General features: G+C 44.8%; 1 protein-coding gene across 2 annotated transcripts in view; it reads left to right on the top strand.

Moving 5' to 3' along the window:
- The first annotated feature begins 4,215 nt into the window (after positions 1-4,215).
- Positions 4,216-23,178, top strand: part of LOC115327205 (myosin heavy chain, non-muscle) — a 77,828-nt gene continuing 58,865 nt past the window's right edge. Inside the window, exons 1-2 of one of the 2 annotated variants that reach the window (XM_029988152.4) lie at positions 4,216-4,867; positions 22,822-22,978. In XM_029988152.4, the coding sequence (XP_029844012.1) occupies positions 4,508-4,867; positions 22,822-22,978 (517 nt within the window). In that variant the 5' untranslated portion in view covers positions 4,216-4,507. The remainder of the gene's footprint in view (positions 4,868-22,821; positions 22,979-23,178) is intronic. The other variant, XM_029988151.4, reaches the window with a different exon arrangement.

Below are 23,178 nucleotides of genomic sequence, written 5' to 3'. Positions count from 1 at the left end.
ACTTATATTGGCCGGAACCTTAGTTGAGCGCCTTCGCGATATCTGAGGCTCTCGTCTCCATTCATCATTATATTGTCTTAATCTTTTTTAATTTTTTTTTAACACGCACATATTCTGTTAGATAGTTAGTTTCCATGAGATGAGCCCAGAGTTATGAAAGACCGTGAAACCGACTCATCGCCGCTAAATTTAGTATCATTAAGTAATATTGATGTAAACATCGCAGATCATTATACTAGGTTCAAAAATGTCGGTTTTATATATTCTTTCTTCTCCCGGAGAATTCAAGATTGGAATGGTTGAATAGATGATATAACTGCGGTGACCTCTGATGATTGTGCGGAGGTTATTGAACATAAGGTAAATGTGCAAACGAGCTGGCGTAAATTTAACATATTTACGAAGAGAGAAGTCTCCAAAATTGAGTTGCACTTTTATATATACTTTTTTTGTTTGTTAATAAGCAACTACGTTTATTTATTTTTTTAAACTTTGTGACCACTTTTATTGTGCTGCTTGAGTGGAGCCTACAGCGTATTTAAATAAATATTTATAAGAAGATGCTCATCATTCCGGAACACAATCTGTCTTCGGGTTATATTTTTTTATTGAATTTTTACGGGTTACAGGGGAAGCATACCGGAGTCGTAATTCGATTACATTTTAATATTATAATATAACTCTCTAGTCTAATTACTATATGAGTAGTTTGTGCAGGCACGTAGCCAGGATTTTGTTTCGGAGGGGGGGGGGGGGGTGCGCCCATGACAAAATTCTGTATGAGGGGGAGGGGGGAGAGGAGGTCCCAGCAAAATAAAAGATTGGGAGGGGAAGGGGGGGGGCCTAGGCCCCCCACCCCCCCCCCCCCCCCCCTGGCTACGTGCCTGAGTTCGTGTGCATAGTTGATACGGCCTGCGAAGTAGTTCTTTGCCGAATTGCCGCGATAAACGGGGGGGGGGCATAATCTAAATGCATAACGAAAAAAAAAATGCAAGCAATATTATGGGCGCTTAGACAAGGTTTAGTGGTACGGATTTAAAATGTACACAGAAGAAAAAGAAGTTTAAAGGGTATTTAAAAATTGGCCCAATTCGAATGTTCATGGGCATCTTTGGTTCTCAAATTAACGACAATTTATTGGTCCATTTTTAAACTACTGCAATAGGATGTTTCTCGTGCGATACTTTCAGTATGCTATGCTCAATAAATTTCGGTTAATTACCAATTTTCGTAATTGTTTTTAAAAAAACACATCTGAATTATGTTTTCTTTTCCCTTCTTTTTTACAATAGTTTGCAATGTTTGACCCGTTCTTCAGAGTGATGTGTTCTGGGATTCTTGGTAAGCTTTTTGCCTCCACGGAAATCATTATACACTCAATATTGTATGTAGAAAAAAACAAAAATTAATGTAATTTTTTTTTTACTATTTTGAATAGTATATGGAGAATTTCACATCGAGTTTTTTTTAATATCTTGTTATGTTAAGATAGTATTGCGGTAGTTTATCGGATATTCTAAACACTCTCCTACCAGATCATTCATTGGCATTTCGTTGTTTGGACATACTATGGAAACTTTGGAATGTCGTGATGCCAAACTATTAGCGATGTGCGCGACCAAAAGCGTCGCTGCGGTCAGCTTTCCACGATTGGCCAAACCATGGGCATATGAGCATTGTCAGATTGTCAAGTTTGACGGTGTTAGTTTCGGATTGCGATGGCTCCTAGCTTCCACTGTGCTTTTTAAACACACCACCGAACTCGTCGTCGCACCTGATGGTAAGTAGCCAGGATAATAACTGGTGACGTCACGGCGAGGCAAACCCCAGTCGTGACGTCACGGAGGGAAACCATAAGAGGGCGCCACCGAAACATCTCGGCGCTAATAGGAAGTATTCACTTGTGCACGACTGCTGAGCGCGTGCTGATGGCGAGCTTCCACAGTTCTTTTGTAACGCACGTGCATTCCGCACCCTCAAGATTGCCGGTCTTAGCAGCCTATTAATGTGGGGCTCGTTCTGAGCCTGCGCTCTAGACAGCACCCACAAATATGGCGCCCAGTGAATACTCCTTATAGACGCTTTACACACGCGCCAGATTGAGCCGCCATAGCTGCCCTTCTCTTGTCTTACCGAGATGCCGAGCCACTGAAGCGGGCGTTGACGGGTCTTCACAAGGGTCTATGCTGGGCACAAGAACACGGTAGAATCTAAAATTGCAATAACCTGTCCTACTGTGGTAATGATGAAGTGAAGCGAACGGAATAAGAGGGAAACAAAAACTGAAGGTCAGTTATGGCGGCGACCCATGCACATATGCTGTAAAGCGTCTATACTTCGTTTCACCTTTGCTAGGACTAACTGCGAAAGCCGTGCAAGCGCGAGTGGTTAGCCTTGACTGCCTTGACTGGAGCACTCGCTGCACGAGCGCTCGTGCTCCCGCTACGGCTTCATCCGAAGCAACTAGCTCGCGATTTTAGCATGCGCGGCAAACAATAGTCCATGCTAAGGTGAGACGAAGTATAATTGAATCTTAGTAGATATGTGGACGTTTAGATGTAATGCCACGCAGAAAACAGCCATACCGCTGTGGAAACTATTACATGGGAGTATATATCTCTTTGTTTCATTGAAAACATCACACTTGGTTTCGATAAAAAAAAAAAAAAAATATACTCGCAAACCTTCGGCATGTTTCGCCCACCGAACGAGGCGGCCATGTTTAGAGCATTAGTGTCGTCACTAGCCTGTGCTCCTCACCTTTCCGTCTTCTCGGGAGAAATGCAAATGTAAAAACAACAACAAGCATGGTGATTGTAATTACCGTTCTTTTGTTTATCCGAATTGTTTATAGTCGCAGGGCTTACATCAAAGGCAGAACCCGAATGGGTTTTTCTACTAGAAACAAAGATGCTCACAAAATTGACAACCGGAGAACACGCACGCCTCTCTGGGCCTTGCTCATTTTTCTCCACCGCCATTCGCCTATTCACTGTATGAACACCGTTCTATCCAACAAAAGCGAAAACGAACTCTTTAACTAATTCATAGCGTGCGCTACTTGGCCCTGCTCAGTGTTTGCGCCAGCGAATGGCGACCGTCGGCTAACAAAGCGTCTTCTTGTATTAACGTCTGCTACTAACGTTGTCTGCTACTAACGTCCGTCGTCTACTAGAATTGGTTCCACCCATGCAAAACTTGCTCCCTGAAAAATATTAAAACGTGGCGTAGGCAAAACGATGCCGTTAATTAGCGACGCCACGGACAAGCCCAATTATAAATTTATGGGGTGCTCATTATAAAACGAGACGCAGCCAATCAAGGCTGCATCACTTCGCCGGCACAAGGTTTGCGTAGCAGCGAAGCGAGTGTCACTGACTGGTTACAACGGAAACGGCTACAAGAGGCATTCCTGTGTCTCACGTGGCCTTCTTATTTCTTTTTTCTTCTCTTGAATTCTGTTTAGTATTACATTTTGTCCGTTTATGACGTCACCGGTCTGCGTACACCATTCCGTTTTTTTTTTTTTTTTTTTTAATTGCTAAAGCGAGGTGGCCGCTCGGCTGGCTTGGCTCACCACGCCACGGATGCTCCAAAGAATTTCTGGGAAAACAACTATTTCTTTTCTTCTTTTTTTTTTTTTTTGCGAGGATTAAAAGCACGAGCGGTCACTTCCCGTACCACTTGACCCACCCGAAGGATCTGGCACGTGCAGTGCGTAGGTGTTCTAATGCAGGGACGAAACGTTTTTAACATTCCAAGAATATCCCCCGTGGCAACGTCTAAATATCAATAACAATAAAGCGAAAAATTCTGAGAAAAGTCGGTCATTATGACCCCCGAAACAACTTTCCATTACAGAAGCGGCTACTTCCTGCACCACCTCCTCTTCTGTAGTCTGCTAACGACGTGCGCCATTTGTTAAAAAAAGGTGAAAAAAAAATCTGTCACCTCGTTTTTTTTTTTTTTTTCTCCTATTCACTCGCTATTATCATTACCTTCTCGTGTTTATTTCGCCCACTTTTCGCAAGCTCCTCGGAGAGCGTGTAGGGCGACGAAAGCCAAGAAAACACGCTCGGGCTGCAGATACCTTTTGTGACTCATCGCGTTTGCCCCGGAGCGGCGGCAGCAGCAGACGACGGCCTCCGCTCCCGCTCAACCCTCCGATTGGCCGAACGCAGCCCACGTGACTCACAACGTGACCATCCGCGACGGGGCGCCACTCTTCGCCCGTGCGTGCGTCTGTGAGCGGCGTTCGTGCAAAAAAACGGAGGCCTACTGTCACTTGTGCGGCCGGCATGTCACCGTGGTTTTGAACCTCTAGCCGTGGAGACCGACCGTGTGTGATTGCTTTTTCTCCCCTACGTTCCTCCCGTGGATTACATGGACGCTTCGGCGCGACCGTGGGGTCCTTCTGTTCTTATTTATTGTTTTTTTTAAAGGAGAGTGTCCGAGGTGTTCGTAAAAGCCGGTTGTTCGTAGAGAGCTGTACTCCTCCTCCGGCAACATGGCGGAGCCAGCAGCCGACATCGACACATTCAACAGTCCCGAACTGAAGTACCTCGTCGTCGACAAAAACGACGTGTACGACCCCGCCAAGCAGGCGGAATGGACGGCCAAGAAACTCATCTGGGTGCCGCACGAGACGCAAGGGTTCGTCTCCGCCAGCGTGAAGGGCGAACGCGGCGACGAGCTCGACGTCGAGGTGCTCGAGACGGGCAAGCGGTACTTCGTTAGCAAGGACGACGTCCAGAAAATGAACCCGCCCAAGTTCAACAAAGTCGAGGATATGGCCGAACTGACCTGCCTGAACGAAGCCTGTGTGCTGCACAACATCAAAGACCGCTACTATTCCGGACTCATATACGTAAGTTTTGATCAAACAAAATACAGACTCCCCTCCCCTCCTTTTGTTGGCGCGCCACACCTATCCTACGGGCCCCTAGCGTTCGTTAGGCCTAACGCTTGCCGCTACCTCCGGTACATTTGTCGTTTGTTTTTCTGTTCGGTGTCGCTCGGCGGTAGAAAAGAAAAAAGGTTGTTCGGTTCGTGCGCTAGCATCGCAGCTGCGAATAAGAGAACATCAAACCACATCACTAACGTACAAAAAAGGGGACAAAGTTTGGTCTCGTCTAGTTTTTTTTTCTGTTTAGACGCTTCGTTTTCGGCGGTAACTTGTTGAACTTGCTGTGTTCAGCTTTAAAGTGGTGTCCGATCCATTGGTTTAGACCTTGCTTCGATGGTTTTTGGTTGAAGGTACTGGCATACTTGCCACCCTAACGTAATAAAAAAAATATAGGGCGCCGGGTGATTCCAGTCTACATAAACTGTCTGCGTGCTACTCAAACCAGCAACAGAGTTCAAAACACTTTGGATTCAGTCATTAGAACATTCCGTTCTCTTTGTTAGCCATAATGAGCATTTCAGGTGCGATGCTCCGATCGCCGAGGGAGCTGGTGTTTCTTGGATTTTTCAAAGTAGTATACCAAGAATTTTTCTTTTTCGCTGCCTGGGGCAAGGTAGTTTTCAAGTTGGGTCGCTGGGTGGGTGAAAGAGGCGGAGAGGAAAAAAAGATAAATGCTGGAGAATAAAACAATTTAGTGACATAAAAAAGAGGCAGGACGAGAAAGACCTCCACCTCGGTTGGAAGGAAAAATAACAAGACTAATGGAAGAAAAGATATCGAAGAGAGATTAGTAGGGTCGGCGTGGTGTGCTCGGCGTATTTGTGGAATTCCAACGGCCGACAACTTCCTCGCAGTTTTTTTCTTCTTTTTGGTATGTTCTATTGTCTTGTGTGTGAATTCTCTCGTCTTTTGGTCGCTTAGTTCGGTCGCCGCTGTAATCTGTACTCGCATTCTTGAAGCAAAGGAAAAAAAAAAAAAAAAAAAAAAAAACGGTATTTTCAAAATTTGCCGGATTGTCAGCGACTGCTTTGGAGTCGTCATACTGCGTGGCTGTCAGACAGACATCGCTGCATTGTGGGCATTCAAATTTTGTCATCGTGAAAGCGTCCGCCGTGACCGATGAGGCTCAAATTAGCAGAATTGTGATTCTTGCGTCTGCTACATCCAGCCGTCTGCGTCTTTTCTTTTCGTCTGCTCTGAGCATTTGTCTCGTCTGCAACTAGTGTGTCGTTTGGTGTATGCAACCATGCATTGCCTCGGCAGTTTTGTCTCCGAGCTCGTAATCTGGTTAGTGCCTCGTTCCTTTTGTCAATACTAAGACTTCGTCTAGTTGGGGTAGTGGAGCTTGCACATTACGCCAATCTTTTTATTTTTATTTTATTATTTTACTGAGGACGTCATGTTATATTCAGTGGGTCTGACCGTCTGCTAATACAACTTTTTTTTTTTTTTTTCCAATTTACAAATTTACAATTTTTGGTTCCGTCCATTTGTGTTCTGTCGTCGACTAGTACGACTTTCTTGGTTCTGTCGTCTCTAATGTAACTATTTCGGCTATGTTTTCTGCTAATACAACCATATCGGTTCTGTCATTTACAATACAACTTTCTTGGTTCTGTCATCTGATAATAGAACCTGCTGAGTTCTGTCATCTGATTATAGAACCTGCTGAGTTCTGTCATCTGATAATAGAACCTGCCGAGTTCTGTCGTCTGCTTGTCCACCTTTCTCTGTTCTGTCGTCTTCTCAAATAAATTTCTCGGTTCTGTCCTCTGTTAAAATCGAACATGTTACAAACCCTCCCTCGTCGAGAATATCGGTATTGGTCTAATATATGGTTATTAGTTCCCGCAGAACCATTACAGCATTCGCCTTTCACGGGCAGTCGGTTGCTTTCATTTGTCATAGCACGCCGTCGCCAGATATTCTATTGCGCCGCTATTTTATTGACCTCGTAAATCAGTTTTATTTTACTGGGCGCTGTCCAACTTTCGACAAAGATTCAAGTAGGGGGCCATGATATGTTCTTGAAAAACCAGTGCCTGCAATATCCTCTAAAAAAAAAAAAAAAGCAACTATATCAAAAATACGTAATTTTTCCATTGGTGGACGGCGGTCACTTTTATAAACATTAAATGTTGTTGATGGTTGTCGGAACATTTATTTTGGCAGTACGTGCTGAGTGGCGCCATCTGAAGAAAAATATAACTTAATTTAATATTAATTCTTAAGGGCGTACGGCGTGATATAGTTTATTTTTGCAGTGAGAAAGACGCTGTTTTTTCTTCTCTCAAACACCCTATACATCATGCATTTTCGTGAAATGTGAAACTTACCAAGATGAAGGCACCGATTTAATTGATGTACTATTAAAAATAAATAAAACGGCTACATAATTTTAGAAACAAACGAATCGTGGTGTGCCTTAGCCAACGCCCATTTGATCACACCTGCTTGGTTCGATCGCATTTTTTTCCCCCCGATATCAGCCGCCCTTATCTTGAACCCCGGCTCGCACTTCAGGACAGACAAGTACAGGAAAGGAGGCTTTTTGGTGGAGGAGCTCTTAGCAGACGACGGAACCGAGGCTCGGCGATAACAAGCCTTTGAGATCAATGTTGCTTGCCGCCGGTGACGCCGTGGCTCCACAAGTGGATCGATACCCGAGTGTTCCCTCGTGTTGTCGTGCGTAGTGAACCCCTTTGCGAGCAGACGAAGTTACCCGCTGTGATTCATGATCGTTGCATCCCACCTTTTTCCGTTGCACTTTTATTGGCTGGAAACTGGCAATTCGCGTCTTTATCTCTTTGGCGCTGCGTTATCGGGTGCCGATGCCACGTAAGAAACATCGAGTAAGGGGTTGCGTTGGAAAGCGCAATGCTGTGAACGGATTGCAGGTACAAAATACGTAGTAGAGGTTTATTTACGTACCTACTCGTCACCTCAAGAAAAAGCGTGTACTTCTTAACAATAATTGGGTTGTGTGTATGTTTATACAGCCTAGAACTTGGTCTGCCTCACAGGGGCGACGAGTCTCCCAGCTGTAGATGAGCAATTTAGCCAGTGCAGTACAACCGCTAGCCTGGGGTCTTTAACGTGCATCACGCAGTAGTGCTACACGACCGCACGCCGGTACGATGCTCATCCAGATCGAAACGGGCAGGGGTGGGGATCGAACCCTGGATCCCTGGGTTCTGCAGCGCGAGCTTTCGCTCCACGTGCTCCGAGCTGGTGTGCGCTAGACCACTCGGCCACCGATCCCCCCTACTTCTTAACAAAATGCACAAGGAGCGTTTTTTTTTTTTTTTTTTTCGAAATGAGCCAAGTTTATGTCAAGCGAAACTGAGATAAACATGTATGTGTGCTTATCGGACTAGCTTTCAGCCCTGTACCGCGGCACACTGTTTTTTCTCAAATAATATGCCCGATTTCAGATTAATACGTTCTGGAAACGATGGACCTCCAAATATACTCCAAATTTGAGCCAAAATTGACTTAGTTTCGGTTTCTAAATCTGGCTCATTTCGGAAAAAAAAAAAAAAAAAAAAAAACAAACTACAAAACGGTATAAAACTGTGAAAAGGAAAGTAAAAGTAAAAGGCAGCGTTGTAAAACTATTCATAGGTGTGTCACTCGTGGTTTCCTCTTCATCTCCACTGAAATGGGCCACGACGACGGACCACTGTAACATGTGGTCTAAAGATACCTGGGGAGTATATAGTAGCATGTGCAGGCTGAATTAAAACTCGCTCTTTGACATGTTTTTTCTTTTCTTTGTTAGGCAAAATGATTCAACTCTGGTCTCTTGGCTCCTTTAGTTTTCTTCATACTACATTGGATGAAAAAAATTGGCTTTTAAATTTTTTTCTTTCTTTTTTTTTTTTTTGCTTTGTGCATTTGTGTGGGTGTGGCTCGCCTACCGTTTGTCTAAGGTTTTTAGGCATCTTTACGGGGGCGCGTATCTACGGACAAAATAACCGGGAATTATTGGAGAATTCTAGTCAGCTTGGAGCATTAAAGGGATGCTCCAACAATATTTGAAATATTCCCGTCGCGTTTAAAAATAGGTTGAATATGATCCACAATATCCGTAAATGACAATCGCACGTTTGTATTTTGAGTCTGGTGGCTGTATTTTTCGTTATAAACGGCCCACTCTGGCAAGCGGTCGGAGAAGGCCCAGCAGAGACCACGTGACATCCAACGCAATCGTGACGTAGGTCGTCTCAAGACGAGCAAAGCTACGGCGAGGCTGACGTCGAGAGGATGGCCTAGTCGTTCCAGCCACCGAAGCGGCTGCTTTTGTACGAATTTTGAGTGACGGGTTAATCTTCTATAATCTGGTAGGGGGACATAGCTACTTCTGGAACACACAAAAGGGATTCTCTGGAAGACGGGAGTTCCTCCTTCCCCTCTTCTCTCGTCGTGGCCGGAGGCGAGACAACCTCCGTCACTAGCTGTCAAGGTTCCTAGACGAGCATTGCAAACGAGGCGTTAGCGACATCCACCAGGTGCTCTTTGCTAATCGTTTAATTCGTTTTAAAATTCCTTTTCGAGACTTTTTTAACAAGATATTGGTATGTTCCATGTGATACTGCTCTTTTGAACACATATAGATAAAAAAATGAGCGCCGAAATTTCGTTGTAGTATCCCTTTAAGAGGACACGTGAACGGAATTTGTGCACAAATTATTCGGAGAATCGAGGGGGGGAAACTTGACAACACGAATGTGACGAACTGTGGTCTCCGTTCAGGGGTTTCCCCAGGAATTGAAATTAGGGGGGGGGGGGGGGGGGGGGGTACATATTTAAAAGGGGGTGGGGGGGGGGGGGGGAATTGAAAATAGAGGAGTCGTTGCGAATTAAGGGGGTGCCCTCAGAAAAACAAGGGGGGGGGGGGGGGGTGTAGGGAAATCACTGGCCTCGTTTTGATTTGGACTTGTTTGGTTCTACGCGTCCTCGCACGAGCTCGCCAGTTACTATTGTACTTCCTGTCCGAGTAGTTACCTTAGCTCTATTAATAGAGAGATAACCGTGACGAAAGAACGTGAAACACAGACGCGAACGTACCCTTGGCAGGTCTGTTAATCGCGCGCGCTTTTTCTTCGAGAGCCGAAAAATGGCAGCGGCCAGACCCCGAGAGTTTTCTCACAAAGCGTAGCTCGCTCATTAATAATACTAAGATAAATCACTGCTGCATTCCTCGCACACATTTAGGGATTTTTCAGTACAGCTCCTTCATTATTATCCACAAACATCTTTTTTTTTTTTTTTTTTTTTTTTTAAATCCTTACTTCTTACTAAATATCCTGTACTTTGCGAGAGGAGAAAAAAAAAAAAAAAAAGCTTGGAGGTGGGCACTGCTTTCGTATTACCTCTGGTATACGATTCTAGAAACGAGCTCGCCAAAGAGTGCAGTCGAGCTTCGGTGCGTGTCGGTTGCGAACAGTTGTAATGTAGCGGCGTTTCCGTTACATCTTTTCTGTCGTTTTTTTTTTTTTTTGTGTGTTTTCTTTTTTTGTTTCGTTCACTTAATGTCATCCCGCATTCCACCGCAAGCCTGGCGTCAGACCGTGACATGCGACCCAATGGCTTTTACGCCATTTTCTTTTTGTTCTGTTCGTCCATACGTTATTTTGATTTGTTTAGCTCCTGCTTGGTGTAGTTTGTCCCTATGATAGCCTCGTTGGACTTCGGTGGCGAAACACCCCAAATTTTGTACACCGACACAATTGTTTAAGCAGTCGTGTTATAATGCAGGCTGTTCCAAACTGTTTTTTGAACTACCACCACTACTAAACATGAGGATGATGGTAATGCCTAACATTCCGAGCGCTCACCGACGATACAGCCTTGTGTGTGGTTCGAGAAGATTTCGGCTTGTAAAAATTTTTCCTATCTTTATTTTTTTTTGTCGTTTAAAGTAATTGAAAAATAACGTACCTTTAAATCTAGCTTTCTAGTGAACTATATTCTCTGCCTGAATGAATAACACGATTCATTTTGATTCGAAAGCTCGATACGACTTTTAATATGGCGGCCCAATACCTGCTAGTGCATCGAATTGGGGTAATGCGCGACTTCTAAAACACTCCAAACAGCCGTAAGGTTAGTGGATCGTCTGCGTTCGAATTGAAGCCTAAAATGTGCGACTTCACCGAAACGCTCCCAACATCCGTAAGATCTGTGGATACACCTCTGATTCGGGCTTCGATGGTTCGTTTATAGCCCTGTTATCTCGAGTTTCGTGCGGGCGCTTTAGGAAGTATCAGATGTAGAGCGAGGGTTTGCCAATGTGCCCTCGGAACTGTTTCTAATAAAAGCTGCCCCTTCAAGCGCTGTCAGACCGCCATTGTTTTCCTGGTTCAGCAAGCTCATATTGACAAAGTACGCGTTTATCTTGTGTGTGTGTATATATATATATATATATATATTCCCCCTTATGTTGTGTGGACATTTTTCTCGAAATTCAGCTCAGTTTGGCGGAGCCGTTTGTTGAATACCGCCTGTCAGTTTTGTATCTGGAAGGTACAAAAACGTCCGCTGCCATTTGCAGACGTTCGACGACCTGCGGTTCCCGTTTGATATATTCATTACCGCCTGTTCGTTGGTACCGTCAGTTTCGTATCCGGAAGTTCAATAAGGTGAAAAAAAAAATTACATGCAAAACTTTCCATTTTTTTTTTTTTTTTAGTTTCTCGAATAAGCGGATTTTGGTTATTCCAAGTTCGGTTATTGCAGTGCTCGTTTTGAAGGCATTCCTTATTTGAACATTCGTCTCATGTGTCCATTTGTCACACTCTTTCGATTTTTCTTTTTCGATTAATCTTTTTGTGTGTTGTGATATGTGCCATAATCAGTTACAAGATGAGAACGACGAGGCGTCTTTTCCGGGTGCCCGGCGTCCAGCTCGCGCTCATTAGCTTCCGTCGTGCTTCGGATGCGCTTGCACGCTCGAAGTTCACGCTTGGGGCTGGCTGGCAACCGAAACATCTCACCGCCGATCAATCTCAGCCCAGTCTCGCGGTCGACGGGATTCCCCGAGACTGATTTCCCTTTACTTCGTGAGGCAGGTTAGCGGACGGACGACGACGCGGCGATGAGGGGGAAATTCCAAATCGTCTGCTTCTTCCGAAGAGAAGAAATGAAGTCACTTGTTCCATTTTGTCGTCTGCTTGAGCCTTCGCCGTATTTTCGGTCGTTGTGGGGTTCGCGCGAGTACGCTCGCTTCTCGTACGCCGGTTGCGGCGTCATACGTGACCCGAATGCCATCTTTATTATTTTTTTTTTTTTGTCTTTTGTTCAGCGCTGAGGTGACTCGGCAAGCCGGAGGTGACTCATTAGAATTTACGCATTGCATCGCCGCGTCCGTGTCAGGGTAGGGAAAAAGCATTTGCGGCTGCGGTTCTGATTTATACGAATCTCTGACCCTCGCCGTCTCCGCTGAGGTGTCGCCGCCGAAGAATGCTCGTGAATCACGGTTTTCTGCAATTCAAATTTGCCGAGTTTTGCATCTCGAACGCGGTTAGGTTAAGCATTTAATGAATTACGAGGATCTTTTGTTGGAGGCATTCATATTTCGCATTTTTTTCTTCGAAGTATACGTTAGTCCAGGCTAAAAAAACAAAAACGTCTTGTGAGTTGCACCTTTTCTAGCAGACGACGAGTCTGTTTGTTGTAATTGTGCGTAAAAATGGCGCGTTTTCGTTAAATATGAATTAGACTGCCATTAGGACACGATTTATTGTAGTTTCGCTACGTAACTTCAGGTGGAAAAGGTGCCGGCTGACTCGGCTTTCTCGTAGCAGACGACGGGGCCGTTTGTCGTCTGCTCTCGATTTCCAATTGGCTAGAGTTAACTTCGGATAGGAAACGTGCCGGCTGTTTCAACTTTGTCTAGCAGACAACCACTCGGCCGTGTGTCGTCGGATCATAACATCTGGTTCTATTCTGCTTAAAAAAATAAATAATACTAAAACAAGTTTTTAGTTGTACCCAAAGTCGACCGTACAAGTTTCCATTGAAACAACATCGAAAAATAATTCCGCTACTCAACTGCGGCTCACAGAACCGCCCGCCGACTTCCGTCGTTTCGTAGCAGACTACGCGTCCGTTTGTCGTCTGCTATCGACTGCTGGCCGTCGTCGGCTCGTAAAAAAGTTTCCCCTTTGTCTGAGAAACGCAGAACTCTCTCCGCGTGGGGGGTTGATGTGCCAAATCGGACGACATAGTTCTTTGCTGTCTTTCTTGTCTTGTTTATGACGTTCCATTCTTATTGCCCCTCCTCCCTTAATTTCTCTTTGTTTCGGTCGGCTCCGCGTATTCCTCCGTCGTTTATGTCGCTTCGTGCGTGTGTTGGAAAATCTCTAGTGGTGGCCGCGTGCCGCGAACCATAGCGCGTGGGAGGTGGCGGAGCGAGTGCAAGCTGCTATTCTTGGGACGGCAGCTTCTTCCCCGGCTGGGGTCGCCGCTGTGTTTTTCTCACCTCAAGCGTCTGCGCTAACGACGGAAGCAGCTTTCATTTTATTTCGTTAATTCGAGTTCTAAGGGCGTTTTTGAAGGTTTGCTATTCGATCGTTGCCAAGTACTGCAGCAGTTCCGGTGATTCCCCTCTGTTTACGATTCTGTCCCCCCGAAAATATGAATCGCTCATAATCTTTTGCTTGCGAAGTAATCTACGCACCTTTGAAATTTTACCGAGGTTGCACCGCTTGGCTAGAGCAGTACGGATGTCGCTTTCCTGTCAAGATTGCCCGAATGATTAGTATTAGTGAAAACTCAACAATGCAGTCTGACTCTATGAATCATATTTTAGGTACGCAACAATAAAATTGTAAAAAACAACAACAAAATCATTTTGTTTGTTGTCACAGCGCGAACTTTGTTTCATTTGTCCCTAGTGATATACTGATACAATCGGTGCACCAGTCTTTTTGGTTCATTAATGTACAATGTTATTGGAGTACTCTAGAAATCTAATAATCTATCATCAAAGATTTCATATATTTGTGCATTAAGTTCATTATCGCGTTAATATTTCATTAAAACGTTAATATATGTATGCTTTAGTCTATTAACGCTTTCATATATTTGTCCATTACGTAATTTATATATGTTCCGATCATATTAGCCTCCTAATCTAATCTTAGCAAAGATTAGGCGCGACAGACATTACCCGAAATGATCTCAAGCTACCAGTTCTGTCGCCCGTGACTCCTGGTACCACTGTCGTACAGATGGTGCAAAGCTATTGGAAAGTTGTTAGTAGATCGTTGCTGCGATAACGGTACCCGATACTTTGCGCGTGCATCGCATCGTCATCGCGTATCGTTGTCGAACCGCTCTCCTAAAACTCCCCGTTGGCCCCTGCATGTGTGTATCTCGCTACGTGGTGTGCCGGACCGAGGTAGTAATTATGCCATCGGAGTTTGGTTCGACCTGCGGCAAAACGGAAGCCGTAATTCTTCTCTTGCTTCCGGCGTAATCTTGACCCTCTTTGGCGCATGCGCTCGAATGAGGTCACGTGTGAGGTGCCGAGTGCTGCTGGAAGAAAGGGGGGCGTGGCTTAGCTCTGCTGCTGCCTCTACTCTTTCCTCCCCATTCGAGTTTTGTATTGTTTTTTTTTTTTATTTCTCGTTTGTTCGGTTTGTTGTTTTTGGCGTGGCTGTATGTACGCGCGTGCTTGTGATTCCGCAGCACGTACATTTTGCCCGAGTTGGGTCGGCCGAGTCTGACATCTATCGCGCTGTGATGACGTCACGAGCGGTGTGCTCTATTCTTTGCCGGATGCACTGTACGTGCTAACCCGAGTGACACCGGCACGCTTGTTCGCCGCTCGTGTGTCGGGAACAGCACTAAGGTAGCAAACTGGGCCAGTTGGTAGATATTGCACTGATGGGGACGAACAATTCGGGGAACACTGATTAAGGGAAGATGCGAACCCGACGGGACAAAGCTGTGCTCGCAACTCAAGTTTAATGGACGAACATTGAATGAAGAAAAGGTCCAAAGCCCGGTTAATTTATTTCGCTCGCTTTCTGGTGCCCCTTCCGCCTGATACTTCGGTTGCGAGTACAGCTTCGTCCTGAGGGCTCTAATCTGGACGTCTTTGGCGTAAAAGTGGGCGAGGGTTCCCACCGTCGTGATTGGCCGACGCCGGCCAATCGCGGCCGCTGGATTTCTCGCCGACTTGGCTGGCAAATCTATCACTTCGGATCAGTGTAAACAAACTAAAATTAAATACGAAAAAAAAAGGAAGTATATTATTTTTCGTTTACGTAACAACTGTATTCAACGGAAAAGTCAAATTCAATTTCGAGGTGAACTTATCGAACGTGTGATCACACATCGGGGATTCATTTCATGAAATTTTGAGTTGGTCTTCCCATATCGACACAGTGAGAACTGATATGTCGCGATCCATAGGGACCATCTATAGGTTTAAAGAAGTACTGCCTCATTATATATTAAAAAATCAGTTATTTTACAGATTAGTTTATTCGCGTCTAAATTATTGCCTTCTTGTTTGGCGATCTACCACAAAAACAAATATATAATTTCTGAACATACTCCGAAAAAGGGTTCGGCGTTTAGTCGAAAATTATCATACATGGGTAAATTACTTTCAAAATGTAATTTAATTACAATTACAATTACTTAGCTCCCAAAGTAGTTTAATTACAATTACAATTACTACTACGCGAAAGTAGTTCATTGCAATTACAAATTACTTTTTAAAAGTAATGCAATTACTTTACAATTACTTATTTCTGAGAGTTACCCACCTTGGGCCATATAACTGTAAACGAGTTATATGGCCGCTGTGTAAATGTCACGAATTATACTTTACTTTTATGAAATTCGTTAAATGTATTATAGAACTTAATTGTTTGGAGTAATGAACTCCTGCGTTCTTATATTCTAAAAAAATAAAAATAAATGGCGGCAAAATTCACAGGTGCGAGGTGAATCTCCTTAGAGCTTATGCAAATGGTATCCAAGTCAAACCTACAAAAAATAAACTTAAAAATAATACAAGGAAACAAACATGCGACAGTAGCTAATAAGAGAAACTTGTAAACGACGTCAAACATTTCAAGAATACGACAACTTACGAAAACATTTCAGCCACGATGATTCGCTGCCTCTCTCTGTCTGTGGACTTGTAACAAGCCGGATGTGGGTAACCGTAGCACGCGAACTGTGGGCGCTTCCACAAAACTAGTTTCACGATAGCAGCAACTCTATTGCCAGGGATTCTGGGTTAATTCAGTGCACGGTAACACCCAAAAAGCTCCTGAGATAGATAATAAATTTAGGATCGTCATATAGCTAATCATTAGGTTAGCAATGATTGTATCGATGTATGCGTCTCATAAAGAAGACCGATTTGAATTTAGCATGGCAAGAACAACCTCGAAAAATTCATGATACACTGTAAACGACTTTATTTTCCCGAATTTCGCGGTTCGCCTACAATTCGCGAAAAATAAGTCCCGCGAGCAATTCCGGTAAAATGTAAACACATTGGGGTCTATAGTGCGACCCCACCGCGTCGCGAAAATTAGAATCCGCGAATTATTCCAAAACTGCGGCCTCTTGGACGCCTCGATTTCATGATTTACTTGAGCGTGTTTCAGCTGGAAGATATAGACGAGCCATTATTATTATTTTTTTATAACTTTAAGTATTATTGAAAGTGACAAAAAGGTTGCTAACCTGCAAATGTTTCAGCAAATCGGAAATCGCCTTTCGGTCTGTTGAATTTGTTTTCAGAAACCGTGTGGAGAGTTTGCACCTCTCGATTATATTTTTTTACAGTGCTGCTAATCTGTTTGAAGAATTTTTCGTAACAAGGCCCCGGCAGCCTTTCCTTTTCCAATGTAGATAAGACTGTTGCAGGTTCTCAATGCAAAGCAGCACTGCGCGCCTCGGGACGGCTCCACAAGCCAGGACGAGAGGACAACGCGTGGATGGTCACGATAGAGGTGTAAAAACAAAGTGAAAGCAACACCCTCTATAAAAAAAGGAAGCCTTCAACGGACAACAAATGTAAAAACAAGCTCCCTACAGTCTAAAGCCCTGGTTTGTAAGTTTTGGAATCTCGTCCAATCAGGCTGACAAACGGTTGAAAGGGTTAGGTAGAGCGAACACTAAATAATGAAAATTTATACAAAAAGGTAGACGAGGATCGGGAGAAGGAAGAGCAGTGTAGCAACAACAGTTGGAAGTAAGGCAGGGTGAGTCGTGTTAATGAGACCTGCTGCTTCTTTGCTTCTTGGCCTCGATGTTAGAGTAGCACGACTTACTGTTAGCGGTACCAACATACGAGATAGAGAAGTACATAAAAAACTCAAAGAAAAGAGAATAATTTCATGAACAAAAAACTCCCCAAACTTGACTGAAATATGTAAGCGAATATGCTAGCGGCGAAGACGCGTAAGGAGAATCTCGAACCTCCCCACCTCGACCGGATGATGTGATCGGAGCCAACCAGCTCGTCTTCGACCCCGATGCCCCCGTGTGGGAATGAAAAATAAGACCCCTAAGAAACAAGGAGCAACAGGAAGCGAATGAGACGAAGAGTCAGATTCAACTACGACAGGAACGAAAACGGACGCGAATGTAGCCCTCATTTATCAAATTATTTCTCAAATTCTTCATTAAATCGTTTTAAAGTCTACAAAATCCTTCATTCCGTTCTATCCCAGCCTCTCTTTCCCATTCCTCTTTTCCCTTTTTTTAAGCAGGTTGGGAGACACTCTCTCCCCTGCCTCTTGGCTGTGCTGTCGTCTCCGTGGCCAGGGGGGAAAAGCGCCGCCGCCGCAAAATCTTGCAAAAAGTAATTGTAATTGTGCCTGAACTTTAGCAATTACTGACGCTAGAAAGTAATTAAACTACAAGTACAATTTCTTTTAGCCAAAAGTAATTATTACAATTACAAATTACCAGGAAAAGTAATTAAATTACAGTAATTTAATTACTGTAATTGAATTACTACCCAAGTATGAAAATTATAACCAGATATTAACTATTCAAAATGTCATAAAAAATGAAATTGGCCCTAGTTATATATGATCGAATTCAAGTTTGAACCGACTGCGTTCGTCCAAAAAAGATCTTTTCATATATCATCCATACACTTTTCGGAATACCGGCTGGACAAAGGAAAATAAATACGCGCAAACTATGGCGTGCAGAAACAAAATGACCAAATACGCGACCTTCTAAACGATCACCCTCGTATCATGACCATCATTGAAGGAAGTGTGCCGATGCAAATATTTAGGAGGAACATCATCGACATCATCGTCATTTATTAAACCTTGAAGGCCCTTTCCGGCATTACACAAGGTAGGGGGTACTCGCTGAAAAAAACATTAAAGAAACAAACAAAAAGTGGGTGACATGCTGGAGCACAATGTTTGTTGAACTTTGAACATGCTGGAGAACATAAATGTGTCCTTTCTGTCGCTGATGATGGAAGAATTTTTTACGCGGTGGTCTTTTTATATTTTTTTATCACGTTATGGGCGCGACTATCCGTTAAAAAGAATAAACTAATTTTTTCTATCGCGTGATGGAATGCGGTGGCATTGACTGCAAATCGTTGCGGCGCTTTTTATGTTGCAAATGTGACTACGGAAGTTGCGACTGTACAACAGTGAATATATTGTCTGTTTTGCTGAGTGATGTGCTTTTGGGGGAGGGGCTCCTTTTGTGACGGTCCCCCAGACAACTGTTTTTTTTTTTTTTCATGTTGTCTGAATAAGAAATTGAAAATTGAAATACATTGAAATACTTTTTTCTCTCGCCAGGTGCCCTGATTAGAACCCCCGTTGCGTCTTTGTTTGCGTTTTCCGAGCTGCTAATCCCCATCCTCTACGAGGTTGTTCGTCACTGTCCTTGGGCCATCTGAGAGCACGTGTACGCTCCGATGTTGCTCCTTTCCATGTCAAATTGTCAAACTCAACTCTGAGTCACGCCACTGCGGCGACGCTGCTAGTTGTTTGTAAACAGCGTTAAAGGCCGACCCGCAGAATCGTCTTCAGCCGGGCAGAAAATCGGTTCCCAGTTTCCCCTTTTCTCCATTCCCTCTCCCCCTCTCCCCTGGAGCGGTTCGCTGAGCTACTCCCCGCAAAAGGGGGCAGGGTTCTCAGTCTTTTTTGAATGGAAAGGAGAAATTAGGGGAAAGTTTCTTCTTCCTACTTCAGCAGTGCGAACGCTGGAGAGAATGTCACCCTCTCCACGAACGCTTAACCTGCCATGGTAAGCCAGGAGCGGGGGGAGAAAAACGGGACGGACAACACAAAGCTCCATCGTGTATGTTAGGTAGCCGCAGAAACCTTCGAAAAACAGTCCCTTCTAACATTGTCGGAATTATTTCGAGACCTCTCTCATCGGACGCACACTCAAGCGCAAATGAGTGAACCAACCTGTATGCTGAAACGGAGTTCACTATGCGGGTGTGGTTGTTGGGGTCTGAGTGATTTTCGATGCGAATCTAAGCGTAAAGACTGCAAACCCGCGACCTCCGAGAGTATATGGTCATAGTGGAAACGTTCGCGGAATTTTCTGTACGTGCGAACGTTAAACGAGAGAAGAAAGAGGGGTGCGGTTGTGTTCGCCGGTTCTTTTGTGTCGAAGGTGTTGTGAAAGCGGCGCCATTGTCGGCCGCGATTTGCGATCGCGTCTGAAGGCTTCGTCGCCTCGAAACCAAGGTTTTGAGCTGTGCCCCGAATGCGGAAGAGGCATTCCTTTGCTCGCGACCTTGGAAGAAGATACCCGGCCAAAATAACGCCTCTGCTAGGGTGTCGCGAACTTGTTTCGAACCCGAGTTTCGACGGGTACGGAGGACCTTCGAACTTTAAAGAAAATTCGATGAAGGAGGGGATGGCTGTATGGAAGCTAACGGCATAGAAACAAACAACCTCTACACAAACATTTCGAACTCTGGGAAACAAAATAGATAAAGGATTTTATTTTACATTTTATAAAATCTCTTATTCAATGTATCAGCAACAGCCAAGCTAGTCTTTCAGAAAAAGAAGCAAAGGAAACAAGAAACGCCAACTAAAAACGAGCAGCGAAACTCGAACCGTCGTCTGCTGCGCGAGCGACGCTGGCGACGCGTCAGTCCGTGGCAGGCGGTTTTGTCTTGTCGTCTGCTAAACGCAACGGCGCGTCCTCGGAAAGTGACGCTAGGCAGCTGGATTGCGCCGCTTGTGTTTCGAGCGGATGGAGAGCCTCGGTTAAAGGGAGGACTCAACTCAAACCACGGAGAGCGTTTGCGATTCAATGGCGCAGATGAGTCGCAAGTGCGCATGCGTTGTGTTTTTTTTTTGCGTGGTGATGGGGAAAGCGGGCGAATTCGCTAGCAGATGATCGGCGCTCTCGTCACCACCTCGCAGGCTCCCTGCTGCAAACGTGGTACACAACACACGTGACCTCGATCGAACAGTTGGAAGTACTCTGATATCCAGGCACACTACGAGCGGCACACGAGACGCTCTCGGGACAGTATACATACCCGCACGCGCGCGCGCGGGCGAAGGAGGGAGCGAGCGAACGCACGAAGTAAACCAACTAACTCGAAACGATTTCAAAATGTATGTCGCCGAAGATTGATTTCGCCGACTGGCCTGGATTTTGGCCGCCGCCGCAACCGTTTGGTCGTCTGCGTCACGTTTCAGCTGTCGTCTGCTGTCGGACCTGCTTTGGCGGATGGACACACCGGACTTTATTTTTTTAATTTTTTTTATGGATTGTTTTAAAACTGCGTTTCTTTGTTCTACTTTTACGACTTCGCGGCGGCATTCGTGGTCCCTCCTCCCACTTGTTGTAGAGTGGCGAGAGTTGTGAGGGTCGGGTTGGTCGGTGGGCCCTCGTAGAGGGTATTCACTGGATGCCATATTTGAGGGCCCTGTTTACAGCGCATGCTCAGATTGAACACATATTTATAGGCTGCTAAGACCGGCAATCTTGGTCGTGTGAAATGCATGTTGCAAAAGAACTGTGAAAGCTCGCCATCAGCGCGCACTCAACCCAGGGATCCTGGGTTCAATACCCACCCCCGCCCGTTTCAATCTGGATGAGCATCGTACCGGCGTGCGGTCGTATATCACTACTGCTTGGTGCATGTTAAAAACCCCAGGATAGTGGTTTGCACTGCACTGGCTAAATTTCTCATCTACGGCTGGAAGACAAGTCACCTGTTGAGGCCGACTAAGTTCTAGGCTGTAAAACATACACACGCACAAAACCTTTCTAAGCGTGTGCTCAACAGAGTTGCACACACAGCTATGGCTGCATTGGGACTCTGATTGAATACTCCCCATAGGGTGCCTTCATGTGCGCTTTGTTTAGGCTGATGACATTCTTTGTGCTATTCAATGCCGACAGAACGCGCTCTCAAGAAAAATAAAAAAGTAATAGCCAGTCGCAAAATGCTGCCATAGCACTGTCAATGCCAAGAGCTCGTGCAGAGAGGTAAGCTTTCTTGCGTTGAGGAACGCAAAAAAAACAAAAAAAAAAAACGGTACAAAATGGTCAGATGTCATCACCTGAAGCAAAGCGCACATGGAGGCATCCTAGGTCCTTATGGTTTCTGGCGTTGCTGCTTATTTTATTAGAATGTTTTATCTATTGTTCCGGTATCTCCGATAACGATTCCTGATAACGATACAAAGGTATTGGAGCCACTGGAGTCATTCACTAAAAGCATGTCCATTAATTCTACATAGCTTAAAAGTGTGCTGTAAAATAAGAAAAAAAAGATTTAGTTTATTAATTTGCCCAATTGGGTTGTGTGTGTGTTTATACAGCCTAGAACTTGGTCTGCCTCACAGGGGCGACGAGTCTCCCAGCTGTAGATGAGAAATTTAGCCAGTGCGGTACAGCCGCTAGCCTGGGGTCTTTAACGTGCATCACGCAGTAGTGATACACGACCGCACGCCGGTACGATGCTCATCCAGATCGAAACGGGCAGGGGTGGGGCTCGAACCCAGGATCCCTGGGGTTCTGCAGCGCGAGCTTTCGCTCCACGTGCTCCGAGCTGGTGTGCGCTAGACCACTCGGCCACCGATCCCCCCTAATTTGCCCAAAGTAATAGGTATACTGTAAAACCCTTTATTTTCGCGAATCGGTCACAGATGACATAATCGCGACCACTAAATTTCGTGAATTCCAGACGCCTGCATTGAAAATCTTAAGAACCAAAATTTTTGCGTGCCCTTAAATTTCGCGAATTCTTCAATTCGTGAAATTTGCGAAAATTGAGGGCTCGCAAACATTAAGGGTTTTACAGTATATAGAGAAAAGGTTTCTGGAGGTGACATATTTTCAAGCTACCTAGAACTTGTTTGCCGTCACAGAGATGAAAAGGTACACATCTCATCACATTGCTGCAACTCATTCTAAAGCAAAAGTTTTTGCCATTAATTGACGTTTTCAGATCAGTACCTGGATAGAGCGTTGTAAGCTAGCAAGTTGTGAAATTATGTATGCATATTCAAGTTACATTTTATATGTTTTGCCGTTTGGACATATGTTTGACAGGAGCCTTATGCTATCGAGCAGGTGCAAAGAAACTGAAATTGCATCGATACCATCTACTGGAAGAAGATGGCACCACTTGCACAGCTCATATTACACGGAACAGTTTGAGGTGGAGTTGTTCTTTGCCCTAGGAGACACTTGCTGACACAGCCACGAAATAAATGTAGAAAATGAAGGCTGGTATAGGCGCATCATCGTTCCAACTCGTTCAAAACTTGTTTTAAAGTGCCACTGATTTTTTTTTTGTTTTTGTTTTGAGTTTGCAGCTAATACGCAGAATTTTCTGCAGAGCAAGGAATTCTTCGAGTTTGTTAGTGGTGCTGGCGACTGACAAACTTTCTTTGGCTTCTTTTCCCCAGACATACTCTGGCCTGTTCTGTGTGGTGGTGAACCCCTACAAGAAGCTCCCCATCTACACGGAGAAGGTGATTGAACTCTTCAAGGGCAAGAAGAGGCACGAGGTGCCCCCACACATCTTTGCGGTCACCGATGGATCCTACCGAAGCATGTTGCAAGGTGGGTCGAATGTGCAGTAGCCTCTCTTCACGCCATGCGACGTCTTGAATCCTCGTTTTCGGGCCGCCGCACGAAAGCCAGACATTTGAACACGAAAGACGGCCCCGTAGCCTTCCGGTTAAAAGAGAGCAAATTCGACGTCTCCAACCGCACCGATTCTGCTACCACCGAAGAATGAAATTGTCATTGTGTTGTTTGCG

The sequence above is a fragment of the Ixodes scapularis genome, unplaced genomic scaffold (assembly GCF_016920785.2).
Source record: "Ixodes scapularis isolate PalLabHiFi unplaced genomic scaffold, ASM1692078v2 PGA_scaffold6__148_contigs__length_123643588, whole genome shotgun sequence".
Taxonomy (NCBI): Eukaryota; Metazoa; Arthropoda; class Arachnida; order Ixodida; family Ixodidae; genus Ixodes; species Ixodes scapularis.
The sequence above is the reverse complement of the archived record's forward strand: the minus strand, read 5'-3'. Positions and strand labels throughout refer to the sequence as shown.